The sequence below is a fragment of the Apus apus genome, chromosome 19 (assembly GCF_020740795.1).
Source record: "Apus apus isolate bApuApu2 chromosome 19, bApuApu2.pri.cur, whole genome shotgun sequence".
Classification (NCBI taxonomy): domain Eukaryota; kingdom Metazoa; phylum Chordata; class Aves; order Apodiformes; family Apodidae; genus Apus; species Apus apus.
The window spans coordinates 6586749-6605323 of record NC_067300.1 but is presented as its reverse complement, the minus strand read 5'-3'; the positions used below and the strand labels follow the sequence as shown (position 1 = coordinate 6605323).

General features: G+C 58.3%; 1 protein-coding gene across 1 annotated transcript in view; it reads right to left on the bottom strand.

The window, feature by feature from the left end:
- HMCN2 (hemicentin 2) overlaps positions 1–13830 on the bottom strand; it is a 35677-nt gene extending 21847 nt beyond the window's left edge. Inside the window, exons 1-27 of the mRNA XM_051636873.1 lie at positions 13499–13830; positions 12535–12605; positions 11487–11645; positions 11118–11240; positions 10697–10868; positions 10231–10337; positions 9910–10030; positions 9551–9814; positions 9253–9397; positions 8873–8994; positions 8520–8792; positions 8274–8415; positions 7551–7678; positions 7181–7294; positions 6875–7024; positions 5414–5608; positions 4980–5075; positions 4471–4595; positions 4222–4366; positions 4022–4134; positions 3618–3774; positions 3273–3435; positions 1658–1785; positions 1406–1514; positions 1096–1265; positions 452–547; positions 157–333 (exon numbers count right to left, since the gene is read on the bottom strand). Of these exons, the coding sequence (XP_051492833.1) occupies positions 157–333; positions 452–547; positions 1096–1265; positions 1406–1514; positions 1658–1785; positions 3273–3435; positions 3618–3774; positions 4022–4134; positions 4222–4366; positions 4471–4595; positions 4980–5075; positions 5414–5608; positions 6875–7024; positions 7181–7294; positions 7551–7678; positions 8274–8415; positions 8520–8792; positions 8873–8994; positions 9253–9397; positions 9551–9814; positions 9910–10030; positions 10231–10337; positions 10697–10868; positions 11118–11240; positions 11487–11645; positions 12535–12605; positions 13499–13733 (4000 nt within the window). The 5' untranslated portion in view covers positions 13734–13830. The remainder of the gene's footprint in view (positions 1–156; positions 334–451; positions 548–1095; positions 1266–1405; positions 1515–1657; positions 1786–3272; positions 3436–3617; positions 3775–4021; positions 4135–4221; positions 4367–4470; positions 4596–4979; positions 5076–5413; positions 5609–6874; positions 7025–7180; positions 7295–7550; positions 7679–8273; positions 8416–8519; positions 8793–8872; positions 8995–9252; positions 9398–9550; positions 9815–9909; positions 10031–10230; positions 10338–10696; positions 10869–11117; positions 11241–11486; positions 11646–12534; positions 12606–13498) is intronic.
- Between the last annotated feature and the right edge of the window lie 4745 nt (positions 13831–18575).

Genomic DNA, 18575 nt, shown 5'->3' with positions numbered 1-18575 from the left:
TGGCATGAACGCAGGGGATTGAGTGGCTGGAATTGCAAGCAGGCCAGAGGACAAGGGCTCTGCTAGAGCCATCTTCCAGGGACACGTCCTGAGGGTTGGAACAGCCCCCTTGGTCCATGTACACACGAGCCCTTCCTCTGCTCACCACAGACTCACCAGTCACCTTCAGGCTGTACCAGAGCTCGGTGACACCAGCCACGTTGGAGGCCACACAGCGATAGCTGCCAGCATCAGACAGCTGGGCATGCTCGATCTCCAGGTGCTTCCCATCCCTGGACAGGGTCCAGCCTGGTCCAGCTGAGAGCTGCTTATGCCCCTTGTACCAAGCAATGTCTGGAGGGAAGCAGGGAGCCCAGCTGCATGGAGCTGTGCTGCTGCCCTGCTCAGCACAGGGACACCAGGAAAGCCCCAGGGACACACAAGTGAGAGCTGAGGGACAGGATGGGCTCACCAGGAGCAGGCAGCCCTGAGGCCAGGCACTCCAGGGACACTGTGCCATTCTCCAGGATGACCAGGTCCACCACACTGGGCTCGATGTTGGGAGGCACTGCAAGCCAGCACAGCCATCAGCTCTGCATGGCACAAGCCACGTGGGGCATGGCCAGGCTCACCAGGGGCTCTTGGCACACACCAGGTCCTGGGAGACCAGCCAGGGCTTGCTCCCCACTCTGAGAGGGGACCACGTCCCCACATGGGTCACTGCTGCTCCCCAGGTCCACTAGCAGAGTTGTTCCCTACCCCAATGTTATATCCATCCTTCCCTGGCAGGGATTTCCACCCCCTGCCTAGTTTCTCACCAGGCACGTTCTTCAGTGTCAGGCTGAGCTGCTGGTTGAGGGGTGCTCTGGCAAAGAGGACTAGGGGAGGACCCTCCACAAGGACACACCCATGAAGGAGGGATGTTATGGTTTATGATGGTGTTAGTGGCCATCAGGTCTCAGCCCTACTAGCAAATAGTGATATCCCAATGGATCAAGTTAGTAAACCATACACTTCCCAAAAAGTAGGGCCAAGAGCACCCACCTCTTTGGGCAGCCATATTCTCCCTGACACATGGGGTGGATCTGCTGGTCCTGCCCCTGATGCTGAGCTCACCTTGCACTGAAACCTGCACGTTGGCCTGGGCCACCCCTGCCCAGTTTCTACCCTGGCAGATGTAGAGCCCTTCATGTCCAAGTCCCACACGGGTGATCAGCAGAGTCCCACCATCCTCAGACACCACCACACCATCCCTCTTGCCCAGGGGGTGCCCATCCTTCAGCCACCTGTGAGGGAGGGGACAGGTGGCAAGTCCATGGCCTGGTCTGCCACAACCAAATTCCTGTTTCTGCTCACCAAAGAAGTGAAGAGTGGGGTGCTGGTAGCAAAGGTGAGCAGGGACCCACCACCTCTCAGCAGTACTCACTGGATCTGGGGTGTGGGGATGCCCGTGGCACGACAGTGAATCCTCAGGGAGTCACTGGTGACAGCAGTCAGGTGTGTTTCTCCATCACCAATCAGCAGCTGGGGGGGAACTGGGGGGAAAGGGAACCTCAGGCTGGGACCACCCTTAGGCCCTGGCACCAGAATGTAGGAGCAGCCAAGGGCTCAGAGGGTGCAGGACCCTGGTGGTACATGAAGACCCACAGCAGAAGCATTTTAACCAGCAGACACACACCTTGGACATGGAGGTTATAGCTGAGAGAGGCATTCCCTGCTGCATTGGTGGCCGTGCAGGTGTAGAGGCCACTGTCTGTCACCTGGGGCTTGGCCAGCCGGAGGGACCCCGAGGGGAGGATGCTGTAGCTTGGGGGAGAGAACAGAAAAGCTAGATGAGAGGAAAAGCCACGTCATCCATTACCTACCCCTGGGCAGAAACTAAAGGCTAGGAGCTCACCATCACCTTGACAGCCAAGAGAAGGACCCCAGGGCCACCTCCTGTACAAGGAGGATGGCAGAGCCATCCATGGGTGCAGGTGCCCTTTACTCAGCTCCTACGTGAGCTCAGCACGAGGCAGAGGTGCAGGTCACCAGCCTGGGGTGGATGAAAGGGGTTGGGGGTCCCCCTGGGGCACAAGCCCTGCAGCTGGAGCTGGCCATGCTCTTGCTCCCAGCTCTGCCTCTGCTCCACAGACATAACGTCATCTCAGCCCACGGCTGCTCCTCGTGTGCTCCCATAAATCACCCAGGCACGTGAGGACAAGCCAGCTGAGATGTGGGGAGCAGTACAGGTCAACAGGGAGCAGCCATGGGAAATCAGACAAGAATGACAAAGCAACAGAGTCCTTCAAGAAGAGCAAAACAAAGATGCCTTCATACTTCCCCAGGCCAGAGCAATCCTCAGGGAAAGAAGGGATTAAGCCTAAGATCAGAGCCCGTGAGTTTAGGGAGGCCCTTCCAGCATAATGCTAACACACTAAGAAAGCATGTCCTGCTTTCAAAAGGGGAGACCAAGGATAAACACACGTCCAACCACTATCCAGGTTATCTTCTTCCATCAAATCACTTTAAATGACTCTCCCATGGTTGCCACCAGCCCCAACACCATCAACAAGTGAATTTTCCCCTCCAGAAGTCACACACAGGAACAGAACTGGTTGTCAAACCTACATCCCAGGGCAGACAAAGCCAACCCTGGCCTCACAACTGTATTTCTGCCAAACCTTGGCCCAGGAGGATTTCAATGCCCAAAGCCCATCAAGTCACCCCAATACATGGGCTGAGAGGGGCAGCAGAGGCTGCAGCACCCACAGCCTCCCTGGCTGCCTGTCCTCCTCCTTCTCCAGACCTCAAAACTCCTCTTCCTCAGTGTCTTGCAGCCACCTGGGTGTGGAGGAGCATCAATCCCCAGCCCAACACCTCCCACAGGGATCCACTATTCCCAGCCACTTCCTTGGCTTTGCTGCCTCCAGCACAGTGGCAAGCCAGGGCAGGAACGTGTGTGAAGGCAGATGGTTGAGCAGGGCTGAGGGGCTGTGCTGGACCTGCCTTCCCTCCCCAACTCCAGCCCTGCATCCAGGACCAGTGCACAAAGGGTTGGGAGCAGCTGCTCCACCTCAGCAGACATTTGTATGACAGAAAGAAAAAAAACTGGTGGTGGTTCTTACTCTGTTCTCCTTGAAGAGCAAAGCTAATGCTGTACTGCTCAGCTGCCTCAGCTCCTGCCAGACCATTGAGCATCAGCCACTTGGTGCTCTTTGTATCTCCCCGAGTCCCTTCATGGGCTCAAAATCCCTTTAGGAAGACACGCAATCCCAAGAGTTCATAGCCCCAACAACCACAACCTTCCTTACCTCGTGGTGGCAAGAGGCAGCAGCTGGGACTCCTGGGTCCACACCAGCAAGGGAGGGGGATAGCCCTGAACCTCACAGGGCAGAGTGGTCTCCTGCCCAAGCACAGCCAGGACGGTGATGGGGTCCAACACCCGTGATCCATTCACGCTGATCCTGGGCTTTGCTGGGTGGAGAGCAAATGCAGCTGGTGCAGGAACACTTCAGGTACCCCACAGCCCTCGTCGTTGCTCCTCCCACCCCATAAACCCATCTGGCACATGGCTAAGGTGGCCCAAGGAAGGTAGGAGAGGCCCTGGATCATGTCTCCCTCTGGAGCTCATGCCAGGGCCAGCTTCAAGCACTCACTGCTGATGGAGAGCTGCACCTCCTGGCTGGAGTAGCCTGCTGTGTTGGTAGCTGTGCAGAAGTAGTTCCCTTCATCCTCAGGGGAGGATGAAGGGATCAGGAGGGTCCCGTCAGGATCAAGGTGGTAGCGTGGGCTCAGGGAAATGGGCTCCATGCCCTGCAGAAGAAAGGGAAGGGAGGAAGGAAGACAGCAGAGACTCTCCCATGAGATGAGCATCCCAAGGGCAAGAAGACCCATCAGACAGAGCTACCTCTGGGTCCCAGCTTCCCTCAAAACCACCTCCCTGGGCAGCCACAGCCACACTGGTGAGCTACATCTCCCTCAAACATGCTACTCTGCATCCAAGGATGACCTAAAGCCTGGCAGGCAGGGTGATGGCAACGTAGTTGTCCCTGTCACCTACCTTTGTCCAGGTGACAGTTGGAGGGGGCACACCGGTGGCATTGCACTGCAGGGTGACAGCTGTGCCCTCAGTGGCAGTGACAAGGACAGGACCAAGCTCAATGCTGGGAGGAACTGGGAAGGAAGAGAAGCAGCTCATCCTGTATGGCCAGGGCCACATCTACCCAAGAGAGCAGGGATGCCCAGCACCCAGCCACTCACCGTGTATGATCAGGGACACATCCTGCCTGTGTGAGCCAAGGGCATTGGTCACCTCACAGGTGTACCTCCCCGTGTCCTCCTGCAATGCCTGCTCCATGTGCAGGCTCCCATCAGCCTGGATGGAGTAGCGGCCACTTGAGGCTACCTGAGCAAGGGCAGAGAGGTTGGGGCACTTGTCCAGCAGCACAGCCTCCACAGCAGGGCCATGGTTCACCCACCCCCCCGCTCCAGTGGTTCTGGAAGCCTCACCAGCTGCCCGTCCTTCAGCCAGCTGCGGGTTGGGATGGGTTTCCCAGCCAGGATCACACAGGGCAGAAACACAGGCTGGCCCAGGAGCACAATGACTACAGGGGATGCAAGAGCTATTTCTGGGGCTGCTTAAAAGAAGGGAAAGGGAAATGATATTAGCTGGAGATAAACTGGCCAGGAATATTCAGCAGAACAGATCTGGATCGCCTTCCTTCCAAGGTCCAGACCTTGGCTTAGCACAAGCCAGCTCTGACATTCAGATCCCCCAAGAATCTGGGGATATTCATCTACAGTTTGGGTTGAAGCCCATATCAGTGCATTAAGCCAAAGAGATGGAAGCACGTTATCCAAACCCTGTGCTGGGGGCTTGCTGAGCATTCACTGCAGCCAGATCAGGAGTAGACGTGGCTGCACAGGTCTGGGTCTGCTGCAGACACAGCTGGTGCTGCCCGGATGGATACACCAACAAAAGCACATAAAGACACCAACAAAAGCACGTAGAACCAAACCCTGTCCGGTCACTGTGAGCTTGACCTCCGCTTGGATTTTCCCAAAGTCATTCTTGGCTTCACAGATGTAGACAGCTTGGTCATCCAGAGAGGCACCTGAAGCATGGCAGAGGGAAGACTGAGGCTGGTGGGGCTGGAGAGCCCTGAGCAAGCTCCAGGGTGGGGTGACACCACCCTCCTACCCCACCATTTTCTTGGAGGTGGGTGTCCCTGCAGCACTGAAGCTCACAGGCTGTTACTGCACAGCTAAGCCCACTGAAGTAAAAAATTGCAAATAAACCCACACTGTCACAGCTTTGTCACTGCTAAAAGGGGTCGGTGCAGGAGATGATCCCACTGCTGGTTTGGGGGAGGACTGGAGGGTGACACGAAGCACGCATCCAGGTGGGATGCCCATACATTCCCCACCTCACCAATGCATGCTCAGCTCTTACTGTCAATGAGGAGCTCGGCAGCCTCTGGATGGATGGAAACACCACGTGGACCATTCCAGCCTGTCATGGGCTTCCCATCCTTGCGAGACCAGGAGATCCGTGGCTGGGGAGAGCCCTCGACGTGGCACATCAGGCTGACATGCTGCCCAACCTCGACTGCCACGTCCCCCAGGGGCTCAGGGAAGTGGGGGGCAGCTGGAGGAGAGAGCAGCAGAGAGGGGTCTCAGGCAGGTCCCACAGCCTGGCCTCCCAAGGCAGGCTCCATGAGCAGCCAAGCCTGGAGAAGGGAGCCCATGAGCCACGTGCCCTGAGAAGTGACCATGTCAACTTAAAGCATGTGGTGTTTTTCCCAAACCTGTTACAGCCATCACAGTTTCCCACCCTTCCAGTTTCACTGAGCAGCCCCCAGCCCAGCGAAACCTCTCGTACTTTTCCACCTTCAACTACTTCAAGCCTTACTGCTCCCCCAGCTCAGCACCTCCTCTCTTCCTCCCCAGGCTCTTCCATCCTTTCTGCCTCTACTGGGAAGCCCTAAGCATCTGTTGGGGTACCTGGATTTTCAAATACACAGAAGCCGGCCCCCACCTCCGCCTAATGGCCTTTTGCACCCCCAGTCTTGCCCCAGACAGTTGTGTCCGATGCAATACCATCCACCCCCATCTCCTGCCACTTCTTGAGCCTCTTCCTTCCTGCTGAACCTCAGGAATCCCATGAGGCTTCAGCCTCACACCCCCACCTTGGGAAACCAAGAAGGCCAATGGTATCCTGGGGTGCATTAAGAGGAGTGTCTCCAACAGGTCAAGGGAGGTTCTCCTCCCCCTCTACTCTGCCCTGGTGAGACCTCACTTGGAGTGTTGTGTCCAGTTCTGGGCTCCCCAGTTCAAGAGGGACAGGGATCTACTTGAGAGAGTCCAACAGAGACTACGAGGATGATGAAGGGACTGGAATATCTGTCTTACGAGGAAAGGCTGAGAGACCTGGGGCTTTTCAGTCTGGAGAGGAGAAGACTGCAGGGGGGATCTAATTAATAAATACATGAGGGCATCAAGAAGGCAGGGACAACCTCTTGTCACTTGTGCCCTGTGACAGGATGAGGGGCAATGGATTCAAACTCAAGCAGAGGAAGTTCCACCTCAACATGAGGAAGAACTTTCCTGTGAGGGTGACAGAGCCCTGGCACAGGCTGCCCAGAGAGGTGGTGGAGTCTCCTTCTCTGGAGACTTTCCAGACCTGTCGGGATGAACCTTTCTGAGTGACCTGCCCTAGTTGGGTGTGGTTTTTTGGTCCTGCTCCAGCAGGGTGATTGGACTGGATGATATTCAGAGGTCCCTTCCAACCCCTAATACTCTGTGAAACAAGGGAGCTGGGGGGCCAGAGGAACTTTGGGAATCGGCAAGCAGGAGCTGGGCCCGCGAGGGAGAGGGGTGGGGACAGTTGGCTAAAGGAGAGGCAGAGACTTACAGCCCACGTCCAGCACGGTGCTGTCCCAGGCGACGCCGGCCTCCCCCCGGGCCCGGCAGACGTACCGCCCCGCATCCCGCTCCCGCACCGCCTGCAGCCGCAGCACAGCGCGCCGGCTGCCCGGGGGAAACGCTGCCACCGCCTGCTCACCTGCCCCGAGACCCCCAACATCAGCACCCTGACTGCCTCCGGGTTGTCCCCCTGCCACTGCTCCGGGCCACCCCCCTGTGGGATGTCCCCGCAGGGCGGCAGAGGGTCCCCCGGGGCACGGAGGGGGTTTGCGCCCCAGGTTTGTCCCGGTCTCACCTTTGTACCAGGCAATGTGGGGTGGGGGCACCCCCGAAACCCAGCACTCCAGGGTCACATCTTCTCCCACTAGAACCTTCAGGCTGGGTGTCATTGCCAGGATGGCCGGAGGTTCTGCACCCCAGGGAGAGAGACACAGCTCCGGTGACTCCCTGCAGCCCTGGGTGCTGTGCCCTTCATCCCGAGGGGACCCCAGAGCCCTGGGAGCTGCCCCATAACCCCCTCCATCACAGACAGCCCCATCCCACAGCTGGCACGCCACAAAGTCCCAGTCAGCAGCGAAGGGACAGCAAGGAGGGGTAACTAATCCCTCCCGCGGGTGCTCTGATCCCCCAGCCCTGCCCGGGTGCTGCCGCTGGGCTGCAGGTACCGGTGAACTCCAGGGTGACGACCTGTTCATCCCAGCCCACCGCGCTTCTGGCAGAGCAGCTGTAATTCCCTGCATCCTCCGGGATGGCAGCCCTGATGTGCAGGGTACCCCGAGCATCCGTGAAAACCCTGCGGCAAACAGGGAGAGAGGGGAAAAAAAAAAAACCAAACCAGCCCTGTAAACGTGGCTGAAGCCTGAGCAGGCTCCGGGCCACCCCACACACGCTTCAGTGCTGGGTGGTTGGTAGATGTGGATTAGCACTGAAAGCGTCTGTTCTGTCAGCTGCTGCAGGGAAGGACTCTGCTTTGAACTGGGAAAAAGCTCAGAGAATTGGGCTTTTCATTTCCAAAGTGAAAAAATAACCTTCCCCAAAGCTCACTCCAGCAGTCACAGCCTGATACAGGCAGGGGGGTGGAAGCCAAAAAGCAGAAGAAATTAAAGGGAAGAGAAAGGAATATTTTTGAGACTTGAGAGCACACTGGGCGTGCAAAGCACCTCGAGTTCCCCCTCAGTGGGGACACTGGCCTGGTTAAGGCTTAAAAATAAGCACATGAAATCAGGGCTAGCAGCACGGCAGCCACCTCGGGTGCACAGGGAGGGGATGCTGCAGTGCCTTCCTCTTTCCAGAGCCGTGGGGGAGCCCAAGCCCCTCTCCCTCAGCTTGTGCATCCCTGCAAGGGATCCCTAGCAGGACAGGGAAGATCCCAGGTCCCCAGGGGTTACCTCTCATCCTGCTGCAGTGCCCAGCCCCAGCGCTTCCAGGCAGTGTGGGGCAGGGGGTGCCCCCCAGCCGTGCAGTTCAGCCGCAGCTCCTGGCCCCTGCTGAAACGCTGGGGACTGGCATCCACCTTCACCCACGGCACCTCTGCACAGGGTTGAAGATGGGCTCAGCTCCTGGCTGCCACCCAGCACCCACCCACGGGGCAAGGCATCACCCAGGCCAGGGTTTCCTCACGTGGCAGAACCTACCCTGGATGAAGAGCCAGAGGGCTGCGGTGGCAGAGCCGTGGGCGCTGCGGGCCACGCACTCGTACAGCCCCCTGTCCCCTGGTTGCACCTGGCTGATCTCCAGGGAGCCGTTCTGCAGCAGCCTGGTCCGGCTGTCCCCTGGCACTGCTGCCTTCCCATCCCAGCTCCACGTCAGGTTGTAGGGCATGTGGCTCAGAACCCGGCAGGACATGACCACGTCCTGGCCCGGTGAAGCAGTGATGTTGGCTGGGGCTATGAGGCGTGGGGGTGGCTCTGCAAGCATGGGGTGAAATGAGCCCAGCCACAGACCTGGAGACTGGTGGGTACCAAGGCTTGGCACCAGCAGTTCCCACCTGAGACAGAGATGTAGGTGTGAGCCCGTGTCACCCCGACCTTGCTAGTGGCTGTGCACTCGTAAAACCCTTCATCACTCTTGGTCACCACAGGGATCAGCCAGCTGATGTTCCCTGAACTCCTAGGAAATGAGAGAGGCTATGGGGTCACCCCACTCTGGGACTGCCATGCCACCACCCTGCTCCAAACCCTTGGGAATTTTTTCATGGACTCAGAGAATCACTTTGGTCGGAAAAGACCTTTGAGATCACTGAGTCCAATATTAGGTGCTCAGGCACCCCTCTAACACACAGCATCCCCCCAACCAGGAGAGCTCCAAGGGCTATTGCTGCCCTCATGGGTTCATCATGGAGCCCACTGGGCCAAAGCAGAACCTCACCTGAAGGGCTGCTCTTCCCCAAGGCTCATCCTACCACGGCTGAGCTGCAGGAGGAAAGGGACCTCACTCCTTGCAGAGCAGGAGATCAGCTGTGGCTCACGGTTGTAAGCCTGGATCTTGCTGGAGATGTTCACTTTGGGTGGACCTGAAAGTAGATGGGGACACACATACAACACACTCCTTGGGAGCTGCACTAGGAGGCAGGGTAAAGAAATTGCTTTGGTTTCTGCATGGCAGAGGCAGTGCTGGAGCCTCTGATCCCTTCTCAGCACCCCCAGGGAGGGTCAGGACCACTCACTGGGGACCACACTGGTGTAGGTGACCCCAGAGAGGCGGTGCAGGGGGTGGCCCTGAGCGTCTTTGCCCTTCACCCTCAGCAGAAAGTCTCCTGGGGGGACATGGAGTGGTGAGCCCACCCAGAGCTGCTCCAAGGAGGTGTTGGAGAGGGGCCACGCAGGCAGTGAGAGGAGAACATGGCCAGAGGTGTTGAAGAGCTCAATCTCCTGCAAGTGCCCAGGGGGCTTCAGACCAGTGCAGTTCACCACCACTGAGATAGGCAGACCTGGAGAGAGGGAACAAAACACACAACCCAGCCACATTTCCAGCTGCAAGAAACCCAGACACAGCACCCATGTCCCTGGGCAGCACCAGCCTCACCCTGCACTGGCCGCTCCCCTGGCCGGGTGGCATCAAAGTCTGGCTGGGTGGAGAAAGTGGCTTGGAAATTAATGTTGCTGATTCCTGTGACCCTCAGTGAGTGGCGGCCACTGCTCTGGGTCTGCAAGAGGAGTGAGAGGCTTGTGTTGAGGACAGGGGCAAGGAGAGGGGATTGGGAAGGGAGGAGGTGGCAGCTGGCCCCTTCCAGTTCTCTGCCCAGCTGTAGGTGGATGGAGACAAGCTCATGCCTGGGAAAGCCTGGCTGGCTGAATATCCACCAGGGGACAGGTAGGGGATGGGCAGGGTCTGTCACCAACCTACCGTGACCAACCACATCCCTGGCTCCTGGGGCTCCACAGCCACCACCGTGGCTGAGTTGGGGATGCTGAGCAGTTCCTTCAGACCTTGGCCTTTCTCCACGACCTTTCCTGTAATAGTGAATGAACCTCCACATTGGGCAACCCAGGTCCACCTTCTGGCCCCTGCAGCCATCCAGGAGCCCCCTCCCTCAGAGCTCACCCCAGTGCAAAGCCCATCACACAGCTCTCACTGCCAGGCCAGCAGAGAAAACCTTCCTAAAACCAGAGGCAAAACCAGCCAAGGATGGGAGCAGAGCAGGTGCACTTGGTGCTTAATGAGGGCTTTGCAGCTCATCGCTTATTTATTTAAGTTTTCAGCACAGGGTTGGGTGCTCCCCACACCTGCAGCCTTCCGTTTGTCCTGACATTACGGCTCTGCAGGAGACAAAGCATCACCCTCTACCTGTTCCCCTTCCCTGGGACCCTACCTGCTGGATCCTGGACCTTGATCCCTGGCGCAGGACCACTCAGGGAGATGGTCACCTCCTTCAGGCTGGAATCAAAGGGGACATGCCATGTGTGCTCCCCACCATCCTCATGGTCTGTGGACAGCAGGTGGACCTTGGAGGCCTGGATGGCCTCTTCCACCCACTTCAGCACCTGGAGGCACATAAGAGAGGATTAACCTGGATCCCCCAACACCACCAGGCATGGCCATTTCAGGAGCAGGGCTGAATTGCACTGGGTCAAAACTTCAGGCATAGTTGCAAAACAGGGGCTCCCAGGGCAATCTGGAGGTGCCTTGGACTTGAGGATTAACCCCAGGGAGAATATAAGAGCAGCCAAGCTGGGCTGGATCACATGCACCTCAGCCACCCCATCCCTGCTCCCACAGGTCTCCCCGCTCACCTCTGCCACCTGCTGCTTGTCCAGGTGGAAGATCTGCCCGGAGCTGGTGGCAGCGATGCGCTCGTACACGCGGTACCCGGGGTGGCTCCTGTCCCCGCAGTCCCCGGTCAGCACAAACACCACCTACCACAGCAACATCCCCTGTGGCATCTCCTGCACAGCCACAGGAGTTTGTCCATCCCGGGCTGAGGACACAGCCAGCATCTACCAGCCCCCCAGTACATCGAGCCGGGGGGATGCAAAATCCACCCCAGTAACAGGTAACACGGGAGGGGTTTGTCTCTGCAGCTCGTTGCCAGGAGCTGCCTTTGCTGCTGCTGTGTCCACCCGAGGCAGCTCTTGCCAGAGGCTGGGAGCAGGGTGGCTCACCTGGGTCTGCTTATGCTGCAGCAGCTGCAGCAGCTCCTCCTCCCCCTCATAGTCCTTGGCCCGAGCATCCGAGAAGACATAGATGAAGGAGCCAGGGTGTGAGACCTCCACAGCCAGCCTGATGGCTCCCACGCTCATCTCCGGGCAGTCCCCTCCACCCTGCAGCACACCATGAGGGATGTGGCACAGGCACCAGGCCACCTAAGGCTCAGCTCTTCCCTGCTGGACTCCCACCCAGGGTCTGCTCACAGGGAAGAACTGCATCAGTTGCCGGAGTCAACCCAAGCACAGCCAGAGCAGAGAGACGCACAGGGACACAAAGGACCACAAGGACCCATCCCTGTCTCCCCTCTAATGGTGATTAAACCACCCATTTGGGGATCCAGACCCACAGAAACCACTGGCTTCCCACAGTTGTACCCAGCCCAGCCTGTCACCCCTCCATGGCAGCAGAACCAGCCATGCCAGGCAAGTGCAGAGGCACAGAGAGCACCAGCTCCCACTTCCATGGGAGCTTTGCACCCTGAAGGGCTGTGAAACCATTTGCAGCTGCAGCTTTACACCTCCCACCAAAACACAGCTGCATCCAAAGGGATACACCGTGGGGATTTAGCAATGCACTGGAGGCAGGGATGGATAAAGCATGATTAAGCTCCCAGAGAATTTTCAGCTGGCAGAATGGAGCCAAATTATTTTTTTCAAGAAGTAAACCCCTCAATTTTCAAACAGCACTTGTATAAGAACAGATTTTTGATTCCATGGAGAGTGTGTGCAAACTGTCTCAAGGAAAACATTCCCACTTTGGGACACGAGCTGTGAACTGTGAGTGCTCTGCCCCACCGCAGGAGCCTGGGGCACACTATCCACCCTCTCCACTCCCACCTCAGTGCCATCAGCCCCCAGCAAACCCAGACCAAATTCCCTGGAGGATGCCAGGCACGGAGGGGAGCAGGGACTGCTCCCGGGACCCACCCACCACGCAGGACCACAGGGCTGGGCTTCCCAGCAAGCTGCGGTGCAGCAGCACCGCGGGGCTGAGGACACTGACCTGGACGTGAAGCTCCCGCAGACGCCGCTGGAAGAGCCGGGGGTCCGCGGTGAGGGTGGCGGGTCCCACCTCTGCAAACACCGGCACCGCCTCAGCCTCCGACCCCCCGCACCGGCCCCCTGGCTGCCCACCCAGGCTTAAACACCCTACTTGACCTGCAAGGCTCAGGGTTAAGCATCTGTCTTGCTCGGACTGGTGAGATTTGGGCGGATTGACCAGTCCCGTTCCCAGCCCGCCCCAGGAAAGCTCTTCCCCACCATACCGGGTGGTCCCAGCCAGGGTGAGCTGCAAACCCAGCACCCGTTTCTGCCGGAGGAGGCTCCCAGCAAAGTGCTGCAGAAACCGATTTAACTGCCCCTGCCTCCTTCCCTGTCCAGCTCCAGCGGCTTTCATTCAAACTCGGTGTTTCTGCTGAAAATAAAGCCCTGGTTCCGCTCTCCCCGTAGGGGGTCGGGGCTCTTTTGGAGAGCAGCTGCTATTTATGGGTGTGCACAAAAATCCCAAGACAAAGACTGGGACAGAAAGAAGATTCTGGTCTTGCAGTAAATTACCAAAACCTCTTAAAAAGGTGCTTTTTCTGAGGAGACCTGGAAGCACATTGTGGATTTGTACAGAAGTGCCTCCCCCGTGAGCAGACTGGGGAGATCAGGACCAGCTGGAAGCAGAAACGCCACCTACAAGCAGGTGCCAGCACCCCTGGGATTAACCCAGTGAGAAACACTCGCCCTGTGCCTGCAGGGTGGCTCGGGGATGTGAGCACAGCACCATGCCCTGGAGCTGCAGCTCATCCCTCGCTGCCATCCCCGTCACAGCAGTCACCAGGGCATTTAAAAGAGGGAGAAGGGGCAGTGCAGGCACTGGGGAAACACACACTTCAGCCCCAAACCCAGCCAGAACCACATCCCAGATCCCTGCAGCCCTGTCCCTCAGTGGGACACAAGCCCCCACTCTGTCCTAGCCATACCTGGGTCATGGAATGGGACCAGTGCATAGTTGCTGATGGGCTTCGTGCTCCTGCCGAGTGTCCGCTCCAGGATGCGTGAAGCCCCGTCCATCACCTGCACCAGGTCATCATACATGGAGCCCGTGACATCAAAGACAAAGGCCAGGGTGGCCCCCCCTGTGCTGGAGGGGGGCTCAGCCAGACTGGGGGCCAGCAGCAGCCAGAGACCCAGAAACACCCCTCCATGGGGTGGCATCGTGGGGGAGACCCTCAGGTGCTGGGGACACCCCTTCTGTCCTCTCCCTGCTCCTTCTCCCAGACACCCTGGGTACTGTCCAGACACCAAGAAGGGACACAGGGTGCAAGGGGCCACTCGTGGTGGGGACAGAGCAGGGACCCCAGCAGGGTGACACCCATCCACCAGCAGCTGTGGACCTGCTCCTCCAGTGCTCAAGTTCTGGGAGGGAAGGAGGGAAAACGGGACTTGTGGAGTCAGCTGCGTGGCAGGGAGGTGGGTGGGAGCTAAAGGAAACCGGGATGAGGATGCAGGGGTTGGGAATCAGGTCCTGCAGCCCATAGGATTGTCAGAAACACTGCACAGGCCTCCTCCCCGACTCTGACCCCCCTCCCCTACCCCAGCTCAGAGAAGCCCCCGCTCTGCCGGGGGGAGCTGGGGGTTAGGGGAGGACACGGGGGCCGAGCGCCTGCGGGGAAGCCCTGCCAAAGCCCAGCAGGGGGAGGAGAACCAGCTGTGAAAGGGACCCCGAGGAAGCAACCCCCCCTCTCTGCCAGGCAAAGGGGTCTCCCCGGAATAGGGGTCTGCAATGAAGCTGGACGGGAGACACGCAAGAAGCTGTCGGGGGGAAGGGCTCCCCAGCACAGCCGCCCCGGAACAGGGAGCAAACGGCCCCTCCAGGCGCAGCGGGAGGCGGGGAAGGGCCGGGAGAGGCAGGGCTGGGAGAGGCAGCGCTTGGCCGGGAGCGCTGGCCCAGGGCTGCCCCGGGGGGGCCGCGCGTTCCCTGGCTCCCCCCGCAGCGCTGAGCTCATGGCCGCTCCGGGGGGATGTTCCGCCCTTGCTCAACTCCCTCCGCAGCGGGACCCGGGGAGGGAGCGGGGCCAAGGTCCGGCTGCAGGTGAAGCTGCGCACCCAGGGCCAAATCCTGCCCCGGGCTGAGCATCTTCCTCCAGCGCCTCGCTGGCCTCGGCCCCGCTCCGGGGCACAGGGGCTGGGGTGGGTTGAGGGACCACCCGTCCTAGATCCTCACACGCGGCGTGGACAGTGGGACCCTCTTGCATAACCTTCTGCCCCATGTGTCCCTGCCAGCCTGAGCTCAGCACAGTCCCGGGGGTGGGGGGAAGACCCCCCTTACAGAGGGGGAGCAGAAGGGACTGAACTGGGAGCTGTGCTGGTGCCAGGGCGCTAGGATTGCACACAGCTGCTCAGCCCTCCCTCCCAAGCTTTGCATTCCAGCCCCACGCTCCCTGCAAACTCCGGGGGGGGGGGGGGGGGGTCCCCTACCCCAAAGTGCCCCTAGACTTACCACAGATCATCTCCAGCCACTAATCCTGCACCCTGAGGTCTTTACTGCACCCCAGCAACAAACACCTCTCTCCAACACTGCTGACACCAAGGAAACCCCCCACAGCTTCTCCCCATCAGCAGTTTAATCCCCAGTCAGCCCTCCCCACACCCACCAGTGCTCCCAGCCCCAGGAACACCTGCACTAGGTGGACTTTAACCCCTTCCTTGCTGAGGTTTAAAGCACAGCAAAGCCAGGCACAGCCTCTGGATAACCAGAGCCTGTGCCCATCCTTGCCCACTTCCCAGCACAGGGGATAAATCCCTGGGTGTCCCTGCTGTGTCCTGGCACAAGGGAACTCTGAACAAAAGCCCCTGTGCAAACACAGCCTCCTTGTTCAAACCGTTGGGGCATCTCCTCTGGCCTCCCAAAAAAGTAATTAGTCAGCCTCGTTAGGAGAGCAAACAACTGAAGAGAGGCTGGCAGGGAGGCCTCAAAGAGCTCATTTCCGGAAAACTTGGCAGGGCAGGATGGCAAACGTGATCCCACTGCATGTGAAAAGCCTCATCCAGGCTGTGAGCCCCCCCTGCTCACCCAGCCAGCCCGGGGGGGCTGCTGAGGGGCTTCTCCGTTGTAGGTTGTGAGGCACAATTACAGGATATTAATATCAAGCTTCCTCAGCAGTCATTGTGTGCTAAAAGCAGCCCCATGGCTCCCAGCCCTCTCCATCTAAAAGGAGGCTCAGAGGAGATGGAGTCAGGGCAGGTGAGCATGGCTGGAAGTGGCTTTGCTGCAAAAGAGAAATAAAAGCAAGGATGCAGGAGCTGGAGTAGGACAGGACCTGGCAGAAGAAAAGCTGTGTCTGGGTAAAGGGAGGTGCAAGGAGTTCTGTTACAGGGGTGAATGGTCCCTGATGTGCCTTGGCCTGGAGCTGAGGTCTGTCAACTCATCACAGCCTGCAGGCAGCACAGTGCCCCACTGTCTGCCTGACCCGTGCCCCCCAGAGCCTGCCTGCCTTCCCCCCGCAGCACATCACACACCACAGCTGCTCCAGTACTGTCATTAAGCTTTTATTTCCACTGTCACAAATTTCCTGGGTTTCGTTTTGTTTTCATTTGTTTTGAAACTGTTTCATTTGCTTGGTTTGCTCTTTGAATTCATCTCAAGACAAGGCAGCAGGGCATGCAAGCCGAGACACCGGCACGGACACACAAACAGGCTTCATCTTTACAAACAAGGTTCTCTGCTGGAGCTGCTGTTTCCCAGCCTGGGGCTCAGGGCCACCCCCAGGCAAGGGTCCCACAGGACATGGCACCCAGGCCCGGGGCTGGCAGCTGCAGGAGCAGAGAGAGAGAAGGGCAGGACAGCTGGAACAGTCAGGGCTGGCACCTGGGACTGAGCCCCCAGAACTGCTCTGCAAGGTGACCCCCAAGCTGCTGCACCAAGACCAGGGTCAGTGGTTCCCTCTTCACCCCCACTCCTTGCCACCACTCCAGCTGGTCTACTCGTCCCCAGCGCCCCCATGAAGGAGGGTGGCTGACATCCCCTTGAGATATCCCAGATCCCTCCCCTTTACCTGGGGCTGGGGACGATGGGGCAGTGGGCTGGCTCTGGGTCACCCACCCATCCCATCCAACCCCCCGACTCTGAATTTAAGGAAAAGGGCAGCTTTGCCAGCTATTTCAGCTGCCCCCCTGCCACGCCTGGCCCCCCAAACCGGCCTTCCTCCAAGCAGGGCTTGGGACCCAAAGACCCCCAGGATTAGTGCAGCCTCACAGCAGTGCTGCCTGCTCAGGGGGAGCAGTGGCTCTGGGATGGGGGCCCCACAGCCTCAGCCCCTTGATCCAACTGGGAAGTGGTGTCCTGATGGCACAGACACCCACTCCTGTGCAGTCGGGCGAGGTGCAGCTGGTACCCAGCACAAATGGGGTCTGGGGTCCCCCATAAGCAAACACCCCCTCCATGAACCTGGCAGGGAGTTAACTACAAATCACTGCTGGGGTTAATTACAAATCACAGAGATTAAAGGGCTGCTCTGGAGGAAAAACTCACTTTGCTTCTCTCTCTCAGGTCCTGGTTCGTGCCGTGACGGGGGAGAATCTGTCCCCAGAGCCTTCTCCCACATCCTTGCTCTTGGGGGGAAACAGCTCAGGCCCAGCCCCAGAGCCCAGGGAAAGACAGCTACAAAGCAGCAACAGGCAGCACGGACAGAAAAATGGAAAGAAAGGAAAGTACAGACATAGCATTTTAATGGGGCAACACCAAGAGGGACAGATGAGAGGTGTGGGGGGACATGTGGGGGCCGGACCCTCGCCTCTGCCTGGCTGGGCTTGGGGTCCCCTCCCCATGGCCAGGCCTGCAGCTGGCTTCAGTACAGACAGGCACCAGGAACCCGAGTACAAACGGAAACAAATCATGTCTCGTGGGCTGTTTGCTTTTAATAGTGACCAGGTGTAAAAAGAAGACCAAAATGGATCACTCGGTGATGTCACCTCTGCCCCAGCGCTCCCTGCCCCGCTCCTGCTGCTCCGCTCGTGCCTGATGGTCAGTGGGTCCTGCCAAACCTGCCTGGTCACAGCCAGGAGCTGCATCCAGCACTTATGTTCCCCCAGGGAACAGGCAGCAAATAGCTCTCCAAGAGGGGGCACAGCTCACCCAGGCCATTTTTCTGATGGGGAAACTGAGGCACAAGGAGGTTAAGGCCAACGTTTCCAAGCATGGGATGCTTCAAGCCTGGTTTTCAGTGGTACCAAGAAGCTGCAGATCCTGGTGATGTTCTGGAGGAGGTGGGGGTCCTTCGTGCTCCCCAAAGGGAGGCTCAAAGCATCCAAGCCAGGGTCCCACAGACAGAGGGGAATACTGGGGCCAAAATGATGTGCTGGGGGACACTGACCATGCCAAGAGCAGCACAGACTCCATGTTGGGAGCCAGGACAAGAGCCAGCCCCAATGCTGCAGGAGGGGCCTCTGCCTGGGAAAACTCACTTGTGCCACCAAACCTACAGGGTCCTCACAAGGCAGCACAGAGCTTTTGAAAAAGCAAAGAACTTTGCTCTTTTTTTTGTTGTTTTGTTTTTTCCTAATGTGCAAATATTTCAGAAGGGATGAGGGAGGACAAGGCATTGGGCTCCATCCCTGAGCCTGGCAGCAGGAGGATGCAGCCAGCAATGGCAGCACCAGCCTGGTGGACACTGCAGTTTGGTACTTCTGGGATCTGAAGCTCTCCCAAGCCAATGCTGGTCCCACATCCTACCTGTGACAGGGGCCACACAGCCCAGGGGTTCCAGTGAGACACTGATGAGCTCTGATGGAGTTCAAAGCACGACAGGTCCTCCAAAAATTCAAAGCCTTAAACGGGAAAGAGTGAGAGCAAACAAGGTTTGCCTTTGCTTGGGAATTATGTCAAACATTGCAGGGTCCGTAACTGATCAGCAGAGGTGATTACAGCAGCATCACATTCATTGGGAATATTGATTGGCACTGGGAAAGGACCAGTCTGGCAGACAAGCATTAGAGAAGTTGGAGGCACTGCAAAGATCTACCCAAGAGAGTTGCATTTTGGCCACCAAGCATCAAGAA